This window comes from Zonotrichia leucophrys, chromosome 19 (assembly GCF_028769735.1).
Source record: "Zonotrichia leucophrys gambelii isolate GWCS_2022_RI chromosome 19, RI_Zleu_2.0, whole genome shotgun sequence".
NCBI lineage: Eukaryota > Metazoa > Chordata > Aves > Passeriformes > Passerellidae > Zonotrichia > Zonotrichia leucophrys.
Window position 1 is genome coordinate 8,481,347 of NC_088188.1, and position 21,996 is coordinate 8,503,342.

The 21,996-nt window shown below is 48.9% G+C and overlaps 1 protein-coding gene across 9 annotated transcripts in view; it reads left to right on the forward strand.

Annotated features, from left to right (window-relative positions):
• Window positions 1–706: 706 nt before the first annotated feature.
• The window catches only part of RPH3AL (rabphilin 3A like (without C2 domains)), a 40,628-nt gene continuing 19,338 nt past the window's right edge, over window positions 707–21,996 (forward strand). For 2 of the 9 annotated variants that reach the window (XM_064729094.1, XM_064729102.1), the window contains exons 1-5: window positions 2,542–2,630; window positions 10,037–10,153; window positions 12,022–12,165; window positions 14,434–14,563; window positions 18,482–18,568. In XM_064729094.1, coding sequence (XP_064585164.1) covers window positions 10,077–10,153; window positions 12,022–12,165; window positions 14,434–14,563; window positions 18,482–18,568 — 438 coding nt within the window. In that variant the 5' untranslated portion in view covers window positions 2,542–2,630; window positions 10,037–10,076. Of the gene's footprint in view, window positions 755–2,541; window positions 2,631–2,677; window positions 2,753–2,863; window positions 2,895–5,179; window positions 5,216–9,865; window positions 9,906–10,036; window positions 10,154–12,021; window positions 12,166–14,433; window positions 14,564–18,481; window positions 18,569–21,996 lie in introns of those variants that run through there. The other 7 variants (XM_064729096.1, XM_064729095.1, XM_064729103.1 and 4 more) reach the window with 7 other exon arrangements.

The following is a 21,996-nucleotide window of genomic DNA, read 5'->3' on the forward strand; positions in this document are numbered from 1 at the left end:
TGAAGCAGCTGAGCTGAGCTGGGGCAGTCAGGCAGGAGGGGAAGCAGTGCCAGACAGCTCCTTGCTCCAGTTTTCCTGGGAAATTGCTGTTCAGAAATAAAGATCCAGCCAGTCTGACCTGCTGGTGTTCACCAGCCCGGTGTCCAAACTGTGAGCTCTCCAGGATTCTCCCAGCTTGGACCATTCTAAAGCTGCTTTTAAACACCCACGGTTCCTCCGCAGGACCAAGTTTAACCTCTCCAAAAAGCTGCTGCTCCTTCTTTGCCATTCCTTGAGGAGCATCCCAGCCTGAGGTGACACAGGAGAAGAGAAGGGATCAGCTGAGGGCAGGCACGGTGCCACTGCCAGCAGCACTGGGAGCCTGCAGGAGGAGGTTGTTATCCCTCATTGTCCTTGTCACGGGGATATTTAAAATCTCTGGCAGCTGTGATCTGGTGAATAATTCAGCAAAACCCATCATTGATAAAAGAGAGACTTTGAAGGGTTCTTTGGGTGGAACTGGAAGTGCCTGGCTTCTGAGAAACGAGTCTATTAAAAATTGACTCTGTGCTATCAAAGATAAAACCTTGTATTTAGCCTTTAAAATTTTTTAATGTAACATCATATTTATTCTCTGTGGCACCCAGCTGCCAAGGCCCAGCCTTGCACACTCTGGAGCAACTGTGGGGATCCTGACAAGAAAAATTCAACAGCAGGATGGATGCAGGCTCTGAGATGTGTGTCATTTCCCTGCCAGCACAGCTGGTTAAATAAGGTAATTTATCTTCTTCCTGAAGTTGGCTGAACCGTGTGTTTAATTTATTTATATTATTGACTGTGTGGAAGAACTACCCTGGTGCGAAATGTCATCGTCAAGTGTTTTCTTCCACGGAGCTGCAGGCTCTGTGCTCATGCAAAATGCTCCCTCTGATGTATTTTTCAACAGTTGCCTGAACCAAAAAGAAAAATATCTGCTTAGACTTGAGCTTGATTCAGGGGCAAGGGGGCTGAGGGTCCCTGAGCTGACCCTGGTGGATGTAGAGGTGAAAGGTTTTGCAGAAGCTCCAGATTTGTCAACAACCAGCTCTGAAAGGGCAATAGAAACACAATTTATTTTCCCTTTCTTTCTCTTTTCGCTCCCTCATTCCCCCCCATCCCTTCCTGTCACATGGCAAATTTACTCACAGCATCAAGTGGACATTTAGACAGTGAGGAGCCCAAGTTCCTGTGTTCTGGTGCAAAGCAATAATTGTGTTCCTGTGATCTGCTGCTGACTCACCACAGGATCCCAGGCTGTCCCTCCATAAACCCAAATTTTGCTGCTATTACCAGCACATGTCTGTAATTGGGATTGCTCAGGAGGTTTGGGCCCTTAAGTTTTAAAGGGTCTGAGCCCCCTGTGCTTGTCCCAGGCCTGGCAGGTGCCTTGTTCTGTTCTTGGTGTGAACATATTTTTAAACCCTGCAAAATTCCTTTTTTATTGGGGTTGGGTTTTTGTTTTTCGTTTCTTGTGTGGATTTTGCGTTGGTTTGGTTTTTGGGGTTTTTTTTTTCTTCTTTTTCTGGTTCTTGGAGGGTTTGTTCTGTTTGTGTGGGTTTGTGGTTTGTTTGGTTGGGTAGCTTTGTTTGTTTTGTTTCTGTTTTGGGCGGGTTTTTTTGTTGTTATTGTTTGGGGAAACTTTTTGTTTGGTCTTTTTCAGGGTTTGTTTTGGTACCACCTTTCCTTGTTTACGGTTTGGTGCATTTTTCCCGTGGGCTCTTGCTCTGTTTTGGGATGCACATCTGGCAGTGCCCAGAGCCCAGAAAAGGTTCTGGGGCACATCTGGCTGTACCCACATCCCCCTTAGCCTCACCTGGATCACATCTGGCAGTGCCAACAGCCCTGTTCTGCTGCTGGTGAACATCTGGCAGTGCCTGGAGCCTCACACAGGTCTGGGGCACATCTGGCTGTGCCCACATCCCTCCACATCCTCCCTATCCACATCTGGCTGCAGCCACATCCCCTCCAGACCCTCCCAGGTGACATCTGGCTGTGCCCACATCCCTCCAGCTTTTCCCAATGCACTTCTGGTTGTGCTCACATCCTCTCCAGCCTCTTCCAGGACACATCTGGCTGTGCCCACGTCCCTCCAGGCCCTCTCTATCCACATCTGGCAGTGCCCACACCCCCTCCAGCCTCTCCCAGCACGTGTGGCAGTGCCCACATCCCCTCCAGCCTTTCCCAGTGCACATCTGGCTGTGCCCACATCCCTCCAGCTTTTCCCATTGCACATCTGACTGTACCCAAATCCCCTCCAGATCCTCCCTATCCACATCTGGCTGTACCCACATCCCTCCAGACCCTTCCAGGTCACATCTGGCAGTGCCCACATCTCTCCAGCTTTTCCCAACACACATCTGGCTGTACCCACATCCCTCCAGCCTCTACCATCACACATCTGGCTGTATCCACATCCCTCCAGCCTCTCCCAGCCCATGTGGCGGTGCCGGGGCCGCTCGGGGCCGCTCGGTGGCCGCTCCGGACACCAGCAGGGGACGCGCGGAGGGCGGGCGGGGGCGGGCGCAGGTGCGGCTCCGTTGGCGGCTCCGTTTCCGCCTCGTCCCGCCGGGGCAGCGGCTCCGGGAGCGGCCGCCGGTGAGGCCGGAGCGCAGGTGGGTGCGGGGGGAGCGGCTCAGCCCGGCTTAACTCGGCTCAGCCCAACTCGGCTCGGTTTGGGCGGAGTTTGAGCCGGGTTTCAGTGCCCGGCACCGGGAGGAAAAGCGGCGTGCACGGGGTTTGTGGCTTTGGGAATGGGAACGGCTTGGAGGGGCTCAGAGCCGGGGGAGAGGTCCCTGAAAGGCTCCGGGAGCAGCTGGGAGATGGCCGGGATGTGTCCTGTGAGCCTGACCTGGGGCTGGGCTGGAGGAGCTCCGCAGGTGCCTTCCCACCCCCAGCCCTTCTGGGAATTCGGGTGGGATTCAGGCTCTGAAGGGAATTAACTGTGAGTGGTAAAGATGTGCAGGGAAACGAGTAAAAAGTGAAAGCGATGTGTGGAGAAGTCACCAGCACGTCCTGCTTTTGGGAGGTGGGAGAAGCCACCTGTGGGAGGGTGCATTGTCCTGGGTTTTAGGTGATATCACACCAATAGTGTGACAGAGAAGAAGGTGACTGAGTAGAAGTCTCTTTTTGAGCTGATGGGAATTTGGAAGTTTTTTCCTTCTCAGAAGAAGTTAGGCTTTCTGTTTTGAGTAAATGTAGGTTGTTATGGGGATTAAGCTGATTAGGCAGGAGGTTCTGGCTGTGCTTGTGATGGTGGTAGGGGTGTTCTGGAGATTGTTAGAACTGGGAATAGGATGGGGGTGGGGAGGGTTATTAAGGTTGGATGTGCAGGTGCTGTGCCCACCCTCGGGGTTTTTGGGGTGCTGCAGGTTGGCTCAGGTGCTCTCCAGCACCTGGTCAAAGTCCACGGCTTTCCTTCTGCTCCTAGCAACGATGCCAGGGTGATAAAAACCTCTCAGTGGCCGTGCTTGTGGTGCTGTTTAAGGGTGCCTAAAACCAGTTTTATACCTTAAGGATGCCAAGAAAATCTGTTCCATCCCCCAGATGTGCCAGCAGGCTGGAGGACAGGGAGTTTTTGGGAAGGCCTGGCTGCTCAGCAGAGTTTCTCCACGGCCAGGAGCTGCTCTTTTCCTGGTTCACTGGAGTTTACCGTGGAACAGCCTGGCATGATGCACGGATTCCTGGACAAAGCTGGGCTGTGCTCAGCGCTTCCCTCTGTCCCATTCTTTCTAAGAAACCTGATGCTTCTGGGAGGTGCCACACTGCCAGCCTCCAGCCTGAGCTTCTTAGCATATCAGAATAGTGAAATGAGTTTCTCTAATTGGCCATTTAGATGCTAATTTGCTTCTCCCATGCCAGATCAACCTGCCCTGAACGCGAGTCAGAAAGAGCCTGCTGTCTTCATGAATTATTCACTTTGCATAAGGCACCTGCCTGGCTGGGGATCAGGAGGAAATGGGTCCAAAGTCTGATAAATAAAGATACACCTTGGCAGGTGCAACAGTGCTGGCTTTCCTCCCCGGCATCAGGGGGTGCTGGGGCGCCTGGAGGCTGCTTTGGCAAAACCTGTTTGGTTTTGTTTTTTGAGGGTTTTTTTTTGTTTGTTTTTTGCAGCTCACCATATCGCAGGTAGCCACACTACCAAGTGCCTCTCGTTAATAAAGAATTGTTGCTGCTGGATGTCAGCTTTCCTGTCGAGCTGATTTTATCTTCCCACTCACAGGACTGGCATGGACCTCCAGGGCATTGTATTTTAAAAACTCTTTATAAGCTGCATCTTAAAAAAGCACTTTGGCTTCTTGCTGCTGCTGCTGGGATTGGGAAGCAGCTGTGGTGGGGAGGAAACTTCTTGGTTTTCCCCCCAAACCTCATCCTCACCCATTTCTTTACCAGCTTGGCATTTCACCATAAGGACACCTCCCAGCTGGTTTTGATTTGGGCTGGGCCAGCCAGAATGAGGATCTGAATGAGGTTGTCCCCATTTTGCTGGCACTGATGCTGCTTAGATGGAGCTTTCATGGGGAAAAGTCTGTTTGATGGGGACCTTAAGTTGTTGTGCCCAAGCTTGGCAAAGCTTTGTGGTGTTTATTTGGGCAGTGTTTTGGCCCAAGCTGCAAGTCAGGTCTGATCCCATTAAATACCTGTGTCAGCTCTGATCCCATTGTGTTCCCTGTGTCTCCTGGCTCTCCATCTGCTGCTGGGGGTTTTTAAGGAATGCCAAAACGCTGCTCCTCAGCCATGCCCAGGTGTGTCTCTGCCTCAGAGAGCTGCTGGGGATCTCCTGACTCTGCTTAACCCTTATAAAATCATTTTCCAGCATTTATTGGTGCCCACAGCAGGCTCCTGATGAAGGAGCTGTGGAACTGCTGGATGTGGGTGTGAATGAGCAGCTCAGAGCGCTTCAGGTGTGAGAAAAACTTCTCCAAACCCTGATTCAGCCTTGCTCTGGCTCCCAAGCCAACTTTGCCTTTCCTACAGCCCCGAGAGTTCTTTTAGCTCCTCAAACCAGCTCTGAAATTCAGCTGGGGGCCTTTAAAGCACAGGGCAAGAGTGGTGGCTGCAGCAATAACCTTCCTGCTGGTGGGCTGGGTTCACCTTATCAATCCCTGCCCCTCATTTGTGTCATGGCAACACCAGCAAACACTCCTGGGTTGCCAAGGTTTCCCTGGGATAATGGGGTCTGGCTGCAGAGCAGGAGGTGATTTCACTGGGAAAAATGTGCATTATGTGATTGGCTTTTTGCAAACATTAACATGGATATTGTATGGGTTGTGTTAGGAAGTTATGCTGTGTTAATCCTTTTCAGTAGTGAGTTAAATATAGTTTTAGGTTATAACAAAATATTAAAATAGAAGCTGTGTGATGTAAGATACTTTTCTAACCAGCTCAAGGAATGGATAAGATAATCAAGAGATTCTTCATACAGAGATAACAGCAACAACAAGACACTAAAATCCCAAGGAGAAAAATTATTACCTCCTTACTGAGAAGAACCAAACTCCTACCTCCTTTCAGACTCCAGAGCCAAATTATAATTTATAAAATGAAAGGGGAAGAGTTGACATTAAACAAAAAACTCCCTAGTTTATAAACAATGTTTACATAATATATAAAATATATGAATATACAACAAATTATTACTTTTAAAAGTTAATTCATTGTTAGCAGGCATGCTTTTTTGAAGAAAACATCCAAATATTCATAATTCTTTACTTTTTATTGTCCTAACTCTGATTGTCCAAATTCTTATTGCTCTAATTTTTATTACTATTTTTATACTATAGTATAAAAATATAGTATAATATATACATGTAGTATATAAATCTACTATAAAAATATAGTAATATATAAAAATATACTATAAAATACTATAAAATACATTAAAATATACTAAAATATAATATATACATATAGTATATATATATACTGTATGTGTATACCATATATACTTTTAAAATTTTAACACAAGTAATTAGCATTTTTCACACCACTGATTTCTTGGAGGGAAAACCTGGGAATCCTGGGAGAGGTGATGCCCTGGGAGCAGGTGAGATAATTACAAAGCTTAGGAATTGGGAGCTTGGCTCCAGCCAACTGCCTCATTTTGATTTTTGTAAAATGAAATATTAAAAAAAAAAAAAGTAGTCTAATTAATTTGCTATGAAAACAAATTAATCTAGACACGAGCTGCTCAGCTGAAATAGGCAGGCAAATGGAAGCTGGCTGGAGGCCTCCTCGTGGGTCTGGGTAGGATTTTTTTGTCTCTGTAGGGTTCTGAGGAGTTGATGCTTGGTGGGCCCAGCTGCAGGAGGGCTGGGGCAGGCTGTGCTGTCACTGCATGAGGGGGTTTTTGTGCCATGTCAGTAAAACCCTTCAGTTTTAACTTTGGTGAAGTCAAAATGTCTGAGGTGGAGGAGATGGGAAGGGTTTTGATGCTGGAAAAGCAAGCTGGTAAAATTTGGGACAGGGAAATGTTGAGGGTGTTAAACAGAGCTGCAGGCTGGGTCGGGCAGGGCGTGATCCAGGGATCCCTGCAGGCTGGGAGGGTGTTCTGGGGAAGGATTGCTGCCTTGTGCTGTTATATTCTGTTCTATTCCTGTTATATTCTTCCTTGAGCACCTGCTCTGGCAGCTGGTGAGGTGGCAGGTACAACCTGCTGTGGCTGTGCTGTTATTGAGGTAAAATTCACAATGCTCATGTTGATGTTCTGCTGAGAAAACCTGGATTCCTTCTCAGGAATCCTTTGAAGAGCATCATGTCCGAGGGCTGTGTCTGCCAGCCACTGCTTCCCTCACTGGAAGGTTTCTCCCTCCCAGATTGAAATCATATTCTGGTTTCTGGTTGCCAGAGTACAACTCTTATCATGGAGGCAGCAGAGACAGAGCCACAGCAGAGCTGCAGGCAGGGATGTGCTCAGCTCTGCATCCTCCTGGATGCCCCTGGCCCCACAGGAAAGGGCAGCCCTGCAGGGCACTGCTGTGCCAAGGGCAGCCAGGTGCACCCAGATTTAATGAGGTTTTGTCTCACATGACTTCCTCCATCACAGGAAAGGAATGAGCAGGTGGAGTGGCTTTAAAGCAGGTCACAGAATATTGTTAATAGCTTCTCCTTTTAATTCTGAATTTAGGTAAAAAGCAAAGCCTGGAGTGGGAGGTTTTTCTGTACCATGAAATGCTCAAGCTTTGCTGTCACCCTGTGAGCAGGGCCAGGAGCTGTGGGTTTCTCCAGTAGACTGCTTCAACCCTTTGTTAGTTTGTGGAGAGGAGAGGAGAACAGGGAGGGGATGGCTTGGAGTATTTTTGAGAGAAAATGCAAGACTGCAGGAGGGGGATATTTCACCACAGCCCATGGAAACGACTCCCCACGCTGGCGTGGTTTTGCTATCTGGGTGTTTCTGATTTCCCTGCACTTCTCGTCCTGTACTGAGATAAGAGAGAAGATGCTCCACGGCTTCCACTCCTCTGGCATCATTCCCACACCCATGAGAGACAAACCTTTCCCTCCAGCCCTGCTTTTCCCCCTGCAGTCCCATTCCTGTTTCCTTCCTCGAGCTGTGTCCCCACCAGGCTTTTTCCAGAGGCAAAAGTGGAAAACCAGCAATTCCCATCAGAGGAGATGGCACATCCTGTAAATATTTCAGGGAATAATCTCTCTGAAGACTCTTTTGGGGACCTGGTGGCTCTTTAGGCTGTGTTTTGTTTGCCTTTTCTCTTTGCAGATGCTGCTCAGGGAAGGGGGAGGACGGGGAGCTTGTGCTGAGTAACAAGAGGCAGAGGACCATGACATTGCTTGTTTTTGTTCAGTCAGGCTGAGCAAAGCTCACTGTGCTCTGAGGCTGGAGAATGCCTTTAAGCCTCTCCTGAGAGAAATGCTCGGCTCATGTGCTGTGTTCTGACTCGCCTCCAGCTCTGGTGGAGCAGATAAAGCTCAGCTGAGGAGGGGCAGATGCTTCCAGCACAGCTTCCCACCCTGAGAGCTGCTGGCAAAGCCAACTCCCCTGCCCTGGCTCTGCTCTGGAGCTCATCTCCAGCTCCAGATTTTATTCCAAAGACCCCCACAGGTACCCCCACACCCTGCATGGACACAGAGTGTGGGCTGTGCTGTTCTTCAGGTGCTCACGAGTGGGAGGGAGGAATTCATGGTGCAGCTGAGGAATAATTTAATATATGCATTTGTGTGGGGGGCTACATATGCATATAATCCTGTAACCACACATCACAGGCTTGGGAAATCTCTGGAAAAATCCCAGGTCAGCCATTCTGTGTGCAATTGTAGCTTTTCTCTGCTTGTAACTCAGGCCTGAGGGTGGGAGCCTCTGTGTTCTGGTGCTGTTCATGCCAGATTGCTCCCCTGGGTGTGAGCACTGTGGGATGGCAGTGGGGAAGGTGTTCTTGGTGTTCTCTGCTGGCTGGAGATTGTCAGGAAGATTAAAAGAGCAGGAGGTGTTCTGGGGCTGGATGGGAATGCAAACCCAGCGTGTGGTGCTGAGCAGGGTGGGGAGAGCAGCAGTGCCAGGGTTCAAGGGTTTCTTCTCTTCAAAAGCCATCACTTTGACTAATTTAAAAAATCCTGTGTGACATTTCTGTCTGTCCTTCCTGCCGCAGCCCTGCTTCCTGCAGCCTTCCCATCTCCCCCATGCCTCAGACTCTGCTGAGCCTCCACCTTTCTTTACACACATTTCCCCTTGCACTGAAAGAAATCTGTGTGGGATTTCCCCTCTTCCCTCCTGCCTGTTGCAAGCACTGCATTTTCAGGCTCTCCCCATAAACTGGGACGGCCAGGGAGAGGAGGGAACTGCTTCATTTTGGCTCTGGGGGCTGAGGTGGGGTTAGGCAGGAGGGAGCTGGCAGTTCTCTGGTGTTTCTGTGCTGCGTGAGCTCAGCACGGCAGGGAGGGTTTGATGTGCACAAGCTCTGTGAGAGGGGGCCAAGGCCACCAGGCACAGCACCCAGAGCTCGGTGTGGCAGCAGCAGATAGCAGGGGTGGCTGCAGCACTGCTGGGGAGAGTGAGGCTGGAAAAAGCAGAGTTTGCTTGGGAACTCCAGCTCGGCTGGCAGGTGATACACCTGGCCTGCCATTGGGTCTGATTCCTGCTTGCCAACCAGCATTAAACACCTTATCTCTGCCCAGCAGGTGTGGTTTCAAAGCTGGCAAGTGTCTGTGCTGGGGACAAGCATTAATACCTGGGAATTTATGCATTAGGGCTTGTGAGACACTCGCTCTGCTGGAGAGCAAATCCAGCTGGTTAAAAGCTCAGTACATCAAGCCTAGTTCAGCATCCATTGAAATCCTTTGGCTGTGCCTGTCCCTTGGTGCTTTCCATTCATCTGAGCTGCTGGTGGGACTCAGAACTGCTCAGCTGCAGAGTCTCTTTGGGGGATGTTGCTCCCACGGGCATCTGGAAGTTGGTTCTTGCTGCTGATCAGTTCTTGCTGCCTCTCCTGATCAGTTCAGAGGAATTTTCACTGAGCACTGGTGTGACCATGCAGGAGATCTGCTGCAAGAGGTGCTGTCTTGAGCATCAGAGGATGCAAACAAGCTGCTATTGTAGGCTGGAGTTATAAATATCAGGCTATTATGGAGGCAGTTTTAATGAAGGAAATGACTTGCCACTATTCATGCTGATTGTTGCGTGGGTTTTTGTTTGTTACCCCATTAAGAGGTTAAAAAAAAGGCAACTGTAGCTTCTTTGTGTCCTTTGGAGTGGCTTTCTCTGTCAGAACTGCAGTGCTAGGGCTCTGGAGGTGGGGAGGCAGGGATTATTTTTACAGACAACGCTTTTCTCTAGTTTGAAATGAAAAATCAGGACTGACAAAGAGTGTCTGGCTTTTTTTTTTTTTTTTTCCAGAGTATACCATAAAATCTAAACATCCAGCCTTGCCTTCAAGGTATCTGAAAGTATTTATTAGCTTCTATTTTATGAGGGTGATGGGATGTTTTTATCACTGTCTGTGGGTGAGAGTCTGGCTGCTCCCAGTGTGTGTGGTGCTGGCAGATCAGCTCTGTTTGCTTCTTCCAGGTGTGACTCCTGCCACCCCACCCCTGCCCAGGCTGGGGCCATGGCTGACATGATTTTTGGCAGTGGTTCGGGCCCCTGGGTTTGCCCCAACGACCGGCAGCTGGCCCTGAGAGCCAAGTGAGTCCTTTTCCCTTTTCCTTTTCCCTTTTCCCTTTTCCTTTTCCCTTTTCCTTTTCCCTTTTCCCTTTCCCTTTTCCCTTTCCACCCTCAGCTCTGCCCTCACAGCTTTCCTGGTGTCTCTGGGCTCTTGGCCTCATCCTGCACTCCTGGAGTCCATCCCACAGCCCTCCCCTGGGTGAAAGGAAGGGTTGAAGCACCCTAAATAAAATTGATGGCATCCCCCAGCTGCCAGCACCCTTTTGCTTTAGGAACTTGTCATTAGTTCTCGTTTTCCCTCAAAGTTAAAATTACTGCACAACCTAAGGACTGAAAGGATGGGGATGAGTCAGGCTCTAGAAGTGCATTTTTCTTGGGTGTTTTCATTCCCTGGCAGCTGGGACTGTGCCACCTCTGCTTTTTCCTGAGCCCCTGGGCTCAGCTGCTGCTGCAGAGTGTTAGAAAATAGGGGGACACCCCATGGTTTGAGGGGGCTGCCTGGCTGAGCACCCCACTGCCTCCTCCCCAGCCTGCAGAAACCTTCAGCAAGGCAGTGGTGCCCAGCAGTGCATCCTCCTGGCAGCCATAAGTGTATCCAGTGACCTCCAAACCCCTCCTGGATGGTAATTAATTAATTGAGCTGTGAAAGCTCCTGCCTGTTGCCAAGTGAGCCAAGGAGAGGCATCAGCTGCTGCATGGGAGGCACAGGGGGTTTGCTGGAGTCCTCATGTGAACCTGGGCCAGACCAAGGGAGGATGGTGCCAAATTTGTATTTCTAGGCATGCCCAGAGGTTTGTGTGCTTGAACTGAGGGCATGAGGGATGTGGGAGCCCCTGTGTCTGGCATTTGTGGTGCCTGGCACCAGCAGCCATCCCTGTGAGGGGATCCCCAGGACAGGCAGCCCCACGGTGCTGCTGCTTTATGGAGAGACAGGAACAGGGGCTCAGAAAAACACAAACTGGAGCAGAAAGGGAGGGCAGAGGGCAGGGAGAGGCAGCACAGCACTCAGTGCTGCTGTGGAAATGTGCTCAGTGAGAGGAGCTTTGGGATTTAGGCATGGAGCAGACATCCCTGATGGGAGGCTGCTGTGGGTCTGCGTGCCTGGGCTGTGGGGCAGGAAAGATGAAACTGGAAAGCCTTAGAAATATGATTGTCTGGCAAAAGATTTTGAGAATATAGAAACTGATGGAAATATAGAAATGAGATTTTGAGAATATAGAAACAAGATGGAAATGAAAGCAAGCTTTGAGATACCTCAGTTACTGAGCAACTGGAAATCAATGGCGTGGCCAGCTGAAGGTAATCCCCTTTTGCTGAAACAACACCCTCTGCTTGCAGACAGGTCCAAGGGTCCGAGTGGACCCTACTGGTTTGGCAGAAGGGGTGTAAAGAGGAGGTTTTAGGATTTAAAACTACTGCAAAGAGTAGTTTTTAGGGCTTCCAAAGAGTAGTTTTTAGGCTTGGCAGAAGGGGCCCAAAGAGGAGTTTTTAAGGTTTAAAATGTAACACAGTATGGTAATGTAATGATTCTTATAGGCTGTATGTAAATGCTATAGGATTTGTATCTTGTATTAGATTGGTTAGTGAAAATTAGAATATTTAGCACAGAAGAATATTTATGGTATTGGAACGGGAACCTCACTCTCTCATTTTCTCTTTACCACACCCTTGCCTTTTCTCTCTTTACCTCTCTCTCCCTCTTTGGGGCCTGCTCTGAGCTGGCAGCTCCCAGCAGTGCCCTGCACTTGGCCCTTTGCAATAAACCCCAATTTCCACCACCTGCCTCCAGATTTCTCTGCTCTCCATCCATCCCAACCATCCTCCAGGGCAGGGCTGGGGCTTTGTGCTTCCCTCCCCAGCTGAGTGCTGCCCTCCACGCCCTCCCACAGGCTCCAGACGGGCTGGTCAGTGCACACATTCCAGACTGAGAAGCAGAGGAAGATGCAGGCTCTGAGCCCCCAGGAGCTTGAGCTCATCCTGGGAGTGATCCGCAAGGCAGAGCAGCTGGACGTGGCGGAGCAGCAGCGCGTCGGGTACGGCCACGTTCCTGTCCCTTCCATCCCCAGAAAAGGCCAGCACAGGCAGGAGTGCCTCTCCCAGCTGCCTGAGCTCAGCCTCCATCTCTCACTGCATCCCTTAGGCCAGTGATTTTCCCCTCCTGTGACAGTGTTCACAGGGCTCTTGGATTGGGAAAGAGGGGAAAATCTGACTCCATGTTTCAGAAGGCTTGATTTATTATTTTATGATATATATTACATTAAAACTATACTAAAAGAACAGAAGAAAAGGTTTCATCAGAAGGCTTAGCTAAGAATATAAAAGAAAAGAATGATAACAAAGCTTCTGTCTCGGACAGAGAGTCTGAGCCAGCTGACTGTGATTGCCCATTAATCACAAACAAACCAACATGAGCCAATCACAGATCCACCTCTTGCATTCCACAGCAGCAGATAACCAGTGTTTACATTTTGTTCCTGAGGCCTCTCAGCTTCTCAGGAGGAAAAATCCTAGGGAAAGGATTTTTCATGAAAAGATGTCTGTGACACCCTCCCAAGCTGCTTGTTTGGAGGTGATGACCGCTGGGGGAGGGCATCGTGTTTTCCTACTGAAGTATTTTCATGCTTTGAGCCTTGGGGGTTGCTGAGGGTGCAGCCCTGACACATTGGAAATGCAGGTGGTGCTGGGTGAGGCAGGGGCTCAGGGAAAGGCTGGGCAGTGCCCAGGGCATGGATGGCTCAGGATCACTGCTGGCAATGCAATCAGGTTTTCCCTTGTCCTTGCCAGGCCCCTGGGATTTTGCCTGGAGCACAGAATGAGTTTATGTTCTAGTTGGCTGAGCCCTCAGGATGGGGTTTGCTAGCTTGAATTATTTAATTTACAGGCATCCTTTTGCTGCTGCAGGTTCCCATTTGCTCTCAGTCCTGCTGGAAGCCTGGCCTGAGCTCTGTGTGTGATCATCCTGCCTTCAGAGGCAGGGAGCTGGGCAGCCCTGCAGCATTTCCCAGCAGTGTTTGTGTTCATGAGACACAATCCCAGGGACCCCCAGCCCCTGTCCAGCAGGCCCTGCTTCCCTGTGCTCGTTAGTGAGGGCTAATGAGAAGTGGCAGTGATGTTTTTGTGATAAATGGGAGCCCCCAGCAGCAGCCAGTGACCCTGAGGGCCTGCCTGCTCCTGTGTGCTTCCTGCTGGAGCTGCAGCAAGTGCTCCCCTCGCAGCTCCTGCGGTCAGGCATCCTCTGAAATGCCTTTTGTTCACTCCCAGGAGCTCTTTTGTGCCAGAGTCCAAGTCGAGGATCATAAATCCACTAATGATGGCTCTCTCTGGCTGTGCAGCCTGACCTCCCCACCACGGCAGCCCCTCGTTCAAACAGTCCTTGCCTTGCTCTCCTGGTGCATGGGACATTAGCGCTAATGAGAGTGGGATTCATGGATGGCAGGATCACTGCCTCCTGCTGCTGGTGCTGATGAATGGCCTGGCTGCTGCAGATGGCCTGATGGCCAAGCAGTGATCTCATGGCAGAGCAGCCTTGCTCTGCATGCTCCCCACACCCTGCATCCTCATTGCCTGTCCCGCCTTCCTGCCCTCTCCCAGCCCTGCTGCTGCAGACATTGAGCTTGCATATGTGCTTCTTGTCTTCCAAATGGGCTCTGCGAGGGAGCAGGGAGCAGTCCCTGCCATTCCTGTGCCACAGCCAGGCTCGTTTTGGTCTGATGGCTTCAGTCTGGCTCATTTTGGCCTTCAGCCTGGTCTTCCTGCTCCTAATGGGATGTCAGTGCCTGCCCTGCTGCTTTCAGGGAGATGGGAAATAGAGCTTGGCAGGTTTAGCTCCTTTGCCCTTTTCCCAGTGCTTTTTGACTTGGCCTGGTGTGAGGGCAAGACAATGCATCAAACTTATACATTCACAGAAATAGATGTGTGCTATTTTGATGTCCCCACTGAAGTATATTGTGTAAAGATCTTCTCCAGCTACATTGAAATATAAGATTTCAAGACCCATATACAAGCTTTGGGTGCTGTAGAATACTATGGATCATATTGACTCCCCTTGGGGAAGGTATGCAAAACAATTTCATTCAGGTAGCAATATTTTTACTGCTATTTTTTAGATTAGAAGTGTTCTTGTATTTTTTCAACTAGTTCAATTCATTCAAATTTAGATTTTCCTCACAAGAAATAATAACTGCAAACTTTTCTGAAATGTCCTTTTAGCATGCCAAATGTCAATAATGAAGGAAATAAATGGGTATGGGCTGGGAGCTTTCCCTGCAGTGCTGTGACCGTGCTGTGCCTCCTGCCCGCAGGCGCCTGGTGGAGAGGCTGGAGAACATGAGGAGGAACGCCATGGGGAACGGCCTCTCGCAGTGCCTGCTCTGTGGGGAGATGCTGGGGCTGCTGGGCAGCTCCTCTGTCTTCTGCCAGGACTGCAAAAAGGTGGGTTTGCTCACACGAGCCTGTTCCTGGCAGCAGGACTCTCCAGGAAACACCAGCAGGCCCTTGGAGAGCTCTGCAGGGTGATTTTATTGTCACTGGTGCTGTCAGACCATCGAGTTTGCTGTGGCAGCCTGGTGATGACAAGAGTTCTGGTCCTGTAACAGATTCTCGGTGGTGATAAAAATTTTAAAAGATTCCCAGGATTCTCTGGTGATAACAAGAGGTTCCTCAGGATCCTGGTGATAATAAAAGATTCAGGATCCTGGTGATAACAAGAGGTTTCTCAGGATCCTGGTGATAGCAAGAGATTCTTCAAGATCCTGGTGATGATAAGAGATTCAGGATCCTGTTGATAACAAGAGGTTTCTCAGGATCCTGGTGATGATAAGAGATTCAGGATCCTGGTGATAGTAAGAGGTTCCTCAGGATCCCAAAGTGCCTGAGCTGCCCTCATAGCTGGGATGGGCTGTGCCAGCCTCCTCTGCATCTTCCAGCTGGGATTTTTGGGGTTTGCAGCGTGGGACAAGGGGCAGGAATGTGCAGCCACCAGAGACAGCACACAACAGATTCTGTGAGCTTTGCTGACCCTCACTGCAAGGTCTCACTTCCAGGAGGACCCAAGTCCATCCTCAAGCTCCAAACCAGTGCAAGATTTCCATCCCTGAGCCTAAGGAGTGCCTGTGTTGTGGGAGTTGCTGCTCTCCAGCACCCCAGGGATGGCTCCTGCTGCTCTTGGCTCCACAGCTGAGGGGTTCACCTGTATTTCTGTGGAGATTATGATCTCCAAGGCAACCTGCCTCTGCTGGGAGGCTGCTTTTCCTGCTCTTGAAGCCCACCTTCCCTGGGGAATCACCTCTGGGGGTTCCTTCACGTCTGCTGTGGCAAGGTGAGGGCACCTGCTGGGTGCTGCAGTGGTTCTGCTGAGTTAAACCTGCTGATTTAACTTTTTTTTTAGTAAGAACTCCCATGGACTGGTGGTTGAACTGTGGGGGACCAACCTTCTGTGGCCCTGCTGGCTTTTGTGGGACACAGCCCTCGTGCAGAGCAGGTTCCTCCAGTGGAGGACACAGAAATCACTGGGATTGTGCAGAAAATTCCTTCCAAGGCAGTGCCTGGGGAAGGAAACACAAATCTTAGAGCCCCTCATTCCTAAACCATGGGGAAAGCAGCTTTTAGGGAAGGGAGGTGGGAGGAAGCAGCGGTGGGGAGTGAAAGGTTGGGTTTGGATGGGAGCAGCGTGGTCTCTGTGCACTGTGGAGAGTAAAGGGTGGGTGACAGGCAGGAGATTCTTGGCTGTTTCCTGCGTTTCAGGCATGTGGAATAACAGGATGTGCTCTGTTCCTGCCTCCTTCCCCTGGCAGTTCTGCCCTCACCTTGTCAGGAGCCAGCTAAGTCACGTTGCCATGGGGCTTTTTAACCAATTTCCTGTGAACCCTGAATGCTATTGAGGGGGCAGGGGCTGCTTCAGACACTTTCCAGCCCTGTCCCCTTGCAGGAATGACCCTCAGCTGTCCCTCAGGAGGGCTGTGACCAGAAAACCCCAGAGAAAAGCTGGATTTTTTTTTCTTTTTCTTTTTTTCTGTCTTTTTTCTTTCTCTTTTTCTTTTCCTTTTTTTCTTTTTCTTTTTTATTTTTCTTTTTTTCTTTTTTTTCAACTTTCTTTTTTCTTTTCCTTTTTTTCCCTTTTTTTCTTGTCCTTTTTTTTCTTTTCCTTTTTTCTTTTCCTTTTTTTCTTTTCCTTTTTTTTTCTTTTCCTTTTCCTTTTTTTTCTTTTCTTTTTCTTCTTTTCCTTTTTTTTTCTTTTCCTTTTCCTTTTTTTTCTTTTCTTTTTCTTCTTTTCTTTTGTCTGGAGTCTGTTGGGCAGCTCAGCAGCATTCACATCCACGTTGATTTAAGTGAGCCCCAACTTTTCCAGGGTGCATTTTGCAGCTGCTTTCAACCTGGCTGCACTTTTCAGCTCTGTGCTAGCCCAAGGCAATTCTGCCTGGGGGCCCTGGGCTTGTCCCCCTTCTGCTTTTTAATGTTGTGAACTCAGGGAACAGCCAACCCTTCAGCAGAGCACAGAGTGAACTGCTTGTTCCCTCTTGTCCAGGGATATCCATCACTCATGGAGTGCTGTGTGCAATAAGCAATTTGTCAGGGAATTACGGATTTTTTAAAGTTCATATTTTTCTGGCAGGCACTGCTCTGGTACCGTGTCATTGCAGCACATTTAATTCAGTGCCAGGAATTGTAATGATGCACCTGAAACACAGCAAAGAATTTACCTTCAGCAAATCCCTGCTGCTGAACAGAGCTTCTGCACTTCTGATGGATCTTCTAAGTGCCACGTTCTGATTTGGAAAGAATTCTCTTAATATTGGTTTTTATTATCTGGGAAATAATAATTGTGGCAAGACAAAGGTGTGTGCAAAGCCAGATGTGTTAACAACAGCAGGAGTGAGACAAAGCCCAGGCTGCTTTGCCATGCAGAGGGGATTGATGTCATGAGTAAAAAGGTGAAGGATGAGTGGGAGAGGAAAGTGCTTTGTCTTGTGTTTAATGAGAAATGGGGCTGCATTTAATGCCCTTGATTTTTATGTCTTCTTCCGAGGGGTTCTGAGTGATGCTCGATTTCCCAGCTACTCTGCAGAGGTGGGGAGGAGGAGGAAAACACCGTTTTAATGTTGGGATTGTTCAGAATTCGTGGCTGGGAGTAAAACCGGTTGGGAATTTCCACTAGAGGGAGCGTTTGAATGTGCTATCTGTGAGGGGATTGGGATTTTGGAGGGTGTTCCAGGCTGAGCTGCTCCCTCAGGAGGGAGGGAGAGTTTGGGGTGTTTCGGGTGGGGTCTGTGACGGAATCTGCCAATCCCCTTGGCTTGGGGAGCTCCATGCTGAGGGGTGATGCTCCAGGTTCAACAGGCTGCTCATTATTTCTCTGGGAGGATGAGGATGAGGGCAGGATTAAATAATTACTCAGAAGAGCACTTGTGTGGCCTGGCAGGGGATGGGGCTGGAGGAACCCACCCAGATCTCCATTCTGATCCCTCCCACAACATTCCTCTTTTCTCACTCATTCTTTCAGCAGGTACAATCTAGGAATTCAATCTTCTTCATCAGAATGACCAAATTTTAAATTCGATGGGGTGGGGAAGTGGGATGGGGAAGATGAGACCTTCATCCCTGGGAACAGGAGCAGCCTGGTGTGGGCGATGTGTGACTCTGGGGACATCCAATCCTCATGGATATCTCAGCAAGCTCTTGCTCTCCTCTTGTGAGTGGCTGCTCCTCTGTGAGGATCAAAGGATTCATCCCATTTCTCATTCAGGCTGCGCTGCCAGGGCTGATAGGCATCAGCTTCATTATGTAATGTTGGGTGATTCAGGTTGTAAATGGCTCGGGATGCCAGCAGAGACAGCAGAAAGGGCTGTGCAGAGCCACAGACACTCAGGAAATGTGTGTAACCATGGCCATGGCTAAACAGCCCCAGAGCAAGGAGAGAGTGCTGAGATGGAAGGGAAAATGAGAAAGAGAGGAGGAAGGAGAACACTCCCAACCTTGCACTTGTGTCTGCTTACAGCTGCTTTCCACACCACAGAGATTGGGGGATTCAGGGGAATAAAAAAGCAGCTCTGCAGATTCACCTGTGTGTGCTGGGGTTTGGTTTGCCCTGCCCAGTTCTCTCCTCTCCCTGGGGTCAAGGACTGTGCTGTGGGTTTGCCTTTCTCTCCTGTCCTCACAGCCCTGCAGCACCTTCCTGCAGGCAGCGCTTCTCCAGGAAAAACAGGGAATTTGTGCCATGCTTTGGGTTTTTCAGGAGAGCAAAACAGAGCTGTTCTTCTCAACTTTCTGTCCCCCAAGGGCTGTGGGGAGCTGCTAACACCACCTCTCTTTTTTTGTCTTTTCTTCCTTTTTTTTTCTCTCTCCTTGTTTCAGAAAGTGTGCACCAAGTGTGGGATAGAAGCTGTTGGAGCCCAGAAGCGTCCCCTGTGGCTGTGCAAGATCTGCAGTGAGCAGAGAGAGGTAAAACCCAGCTGTGGGGAGCTGGGGCCCAGCAGCACCCACCTGCCCGGCCCAAATTGTGCACAGCACCTGTGGGCTCTTCCCTGGGCATTGCAAGGCAGAAAATGGGATTTGGGAGGCCAGGCAGGCTCAAATGCACACACAGTGGTGACAACTTTGTTTTATGAGGGGGTGAAGGGTAAAAATCCCACTGACTTTGTGGGATTTTTCTAGCTCTGGCCATAAAGTTGTTCCCTTACACCCTTTCCCTCCTCACTCTGTGGGAAATAAACTTGGCTAACTGTTTTTTTTTAATACAGCTTGAGAGATGTAGAGCATAACTGCAATATTTGCCCCACTAAAAATAACTAGAATTGCAGCCTTTAAATCTGTTTTCCTCCCTGCCTGCAGAATCCCATAACTTGCCAGTGTGTGAGGCTTCTAATGCAGGTCTCTAAATTTTTATATCCTTCATCCTTGACTTTACACTGCAAAAAAAAAAAAGAAAAAGTAATGGTCTGCCTCAATTCTTGTCTGCCAGCCAGCATCCCCCAACATCAGGGCTCTGAAGTGAAGTCTGTGAATTTGTTCTGTGATTACAGATGGATTTTCGCTTGTTCCCATCAATTTATTCTGGGCTTTGGCTTGTGGTCCTTGAGCATCAATCCAGTCCAGCTATTTCAGACCAAGCTGTACCCAGCTGCGTAACCTGGGTGCTCTGCTAAATCAATTTTTGAAGTGTAGGGAGAGTGTTTGTGCAGCTTTTGGAGGTGCTGAATTTTTTTCTTTAATTAGTTGTGGAAACTTTGCATTGCTTAGGGTTTTGGTTTTTTGTTTTTTTTTTTTTTTTTTTTTTGTGTGGGAGCACCCACAAAATCCATGTTCAGGTAAAATGAAGGGTACGTGGATGGTGATAATTTAAATTATCAGCAGCAGTGTGGGTAGGGCAGGAAGAGAGCATTCCAGCTCCCTGGATTTTGATAACAATTTGATACACTGAATCATCTGGATGTTTTGAATTCCAGATAGAGATCCCAAAATAGAGACTGAGGCAGGTGCAGGTATTCTCTGTGCTCTGCAGGGAAACGCAGGGACTAAAATTTGCTTTATTTCCTTTATTCTCTTGGGGTTTTTTTCAATCTCTCTGTACCACTGTGGGTTTTTTTCCTATTTCTTAAAAAATAATAAGTAACCTGGTCAGTGGGCAGAGAATATTGATGTGTCCAGCATGTGTTATGTGTGGCCAGAGTGTGAGGGTGTGATAACCTCCAGCACTCACTCACTCTGTGAGCCCTGAGATACAGCCAAAGTGCATCCCTGAGGAAAATGGATGGACCTTTCCTTCTTAGACTAAATCACAGCCTCAACTTGCCTCTCAACTCTTAGCTTCTGCTTTATTTTCCACTTCCCTTTAAGAAGGTGGGTTCAAGCCTGTCTCCTTTTTTATTTATGCTGCTGCTGGTGCCCTGCACAGGAGAAGGTTGTGGGAGGGTCACAGTGAGGGCACACAGACATCAAATCATCCATCCCCTGTGTCTTCCTACATGCCCTGCCTTGATTTTGGGGGTTTTATGCCCTGCCTTGATTTTGGGGGGTTTGGGAGCTGAGAATTAGAGAAACCTTGGCCAAGGAATTTGAGGTAAATCAGAATAAATGTGGCCCAGCAGGATCTGAGGCTGCTGGGGTTGGGCATCCCATGCACCCCAGCCCTTTAACTCTCTGCACAGTCTTATTTTGACTGGTAGTGCCAGATTCTGCAGAGCACCTTCCTCAATTACCCCTTACACATATATTTTTATATATCTATATATCCATAATTAGCAATGCTATCATTGTAATTAAATCCTCTTGGAAGCGTTTGTGCACATTTACATTTGAATTGACACATCCAGAATTGGTAGGGATAATGAAAGCAGTTTCAGTGGGGTGGGGGGAAGCTTTATTTTTTTAAAACTGCCTTGAATATGAAAGAGAGTGTCAGCTACCTGGGACCTGTTAAAAGTTTTAATTTGCCCTCTCTGCTTCACTTTCCTTTTCATTCCTTCTCCATTTTCAAGGCTGGCTGCATTTCTCAGTTTATCACACAAAGATTTTTGTGCTGTAGGAGCAGTGTCATCCCCTCCTCTTTTGCCCCCGGGGCTTCCCTTTTCAAATATCCACTCCTACCGCTTGGAACACTGTAAAGCAGCATAGCTTGGGGTTATTCCTGCCTGGCATGACGATTTCCTGGCAAAACACCCCAGGAATGGAGAGGGGTGTTTATTTTGGGTGACTCTGGATTGAATAGGAGCGATGTGCACCTGTTTGCAATTGAAAGAACTCATCAGTAGCCTCTGCCATATTATTTTGGGGGTGGCAGCGAGTAGTTAGACTCAAAATAGTGTCCTCTAGAATAGAGGGGGGAAAAAAAGAGGCCTGATTGAAAGGGGGATGATAAATGGTTGAAGGCTGGCAGGCACTGCAGCTCGAGAAACGTCGGGGTCAGGGGGGCGATGGATTTTGCTGTTCCAGAAACAAAGCTGGGAATGGTAATTCCACTGCCTTTTAATTTCCTTCATCCTCAAGTGCCCAACGTGGGAGTCGGCAGCAGCTTGCTGTAAATAATGTAATTGGAAATCTCTGTGTTATGGAAAAGCAGATGAATGCAAATAACGAGGCTGAGGAGCTCTGGCTCTCCCTCTCTCCGTGCTGCCAGCGGTGTTTGCAGGGCTGGGACAGAGGAGATGTGTGGGGCTGTGCTGCAGGCAGGACACTTTTCCTTACTGTGACCCACAGAAAGCTCCTTCCTCACCTTTGGGTATTGCTGGTGTCTGCATGGCAGGGTAAAAGTGGGTGGATTTCCTCTCACCAAGCCCAGGTTGCTGTGAGGGAAAGGCTGCAGGGTGCTGTGATGGTGTTCACAGGGTTCTCAGGCTGAGGGAAGAGATGAGGATCTGACTCCATGTTTCAGAAGGCTGATTTATTATTTTATTATATTTATTACTTTAAAACTATACTAAAAGAATAGAAGAAAGGATTTCATCAGAAGGCTAGCTAAGAATAGAATAGCAAAAATGATAACAAAGGCTTCTGTCTCGGACTCTGTCTGAGCCAGCTGACTGTGATTGGCCATTAATTAGATACAACCACATGAGACCAATCACAGATGCACCTGTTGCATTCCACAGCAGCAGATAACCATTGTTTACACTTTGTTCCTGAGGCCTCTCAGCTTCTCAGGAGGAAAAATCCTAAGGAAAGGATTTTTCATAAAAGATTTCTCTGACAGGGTGGGAACACTGCATGGCACGAGCAGGAGCTGGTGGAGCAAAATGTGGCTTTGCAGCAAAGATCTTTTCTAAGTGCCAGAACTCAGAACATCCCTCTGGGTGCCCAGAGTTGCCAAGGGGCTCAGAGACCCTTGCCAGAGCACCTGTGGGTTTGATTATGACCAGTGGAACAAGTTGCTA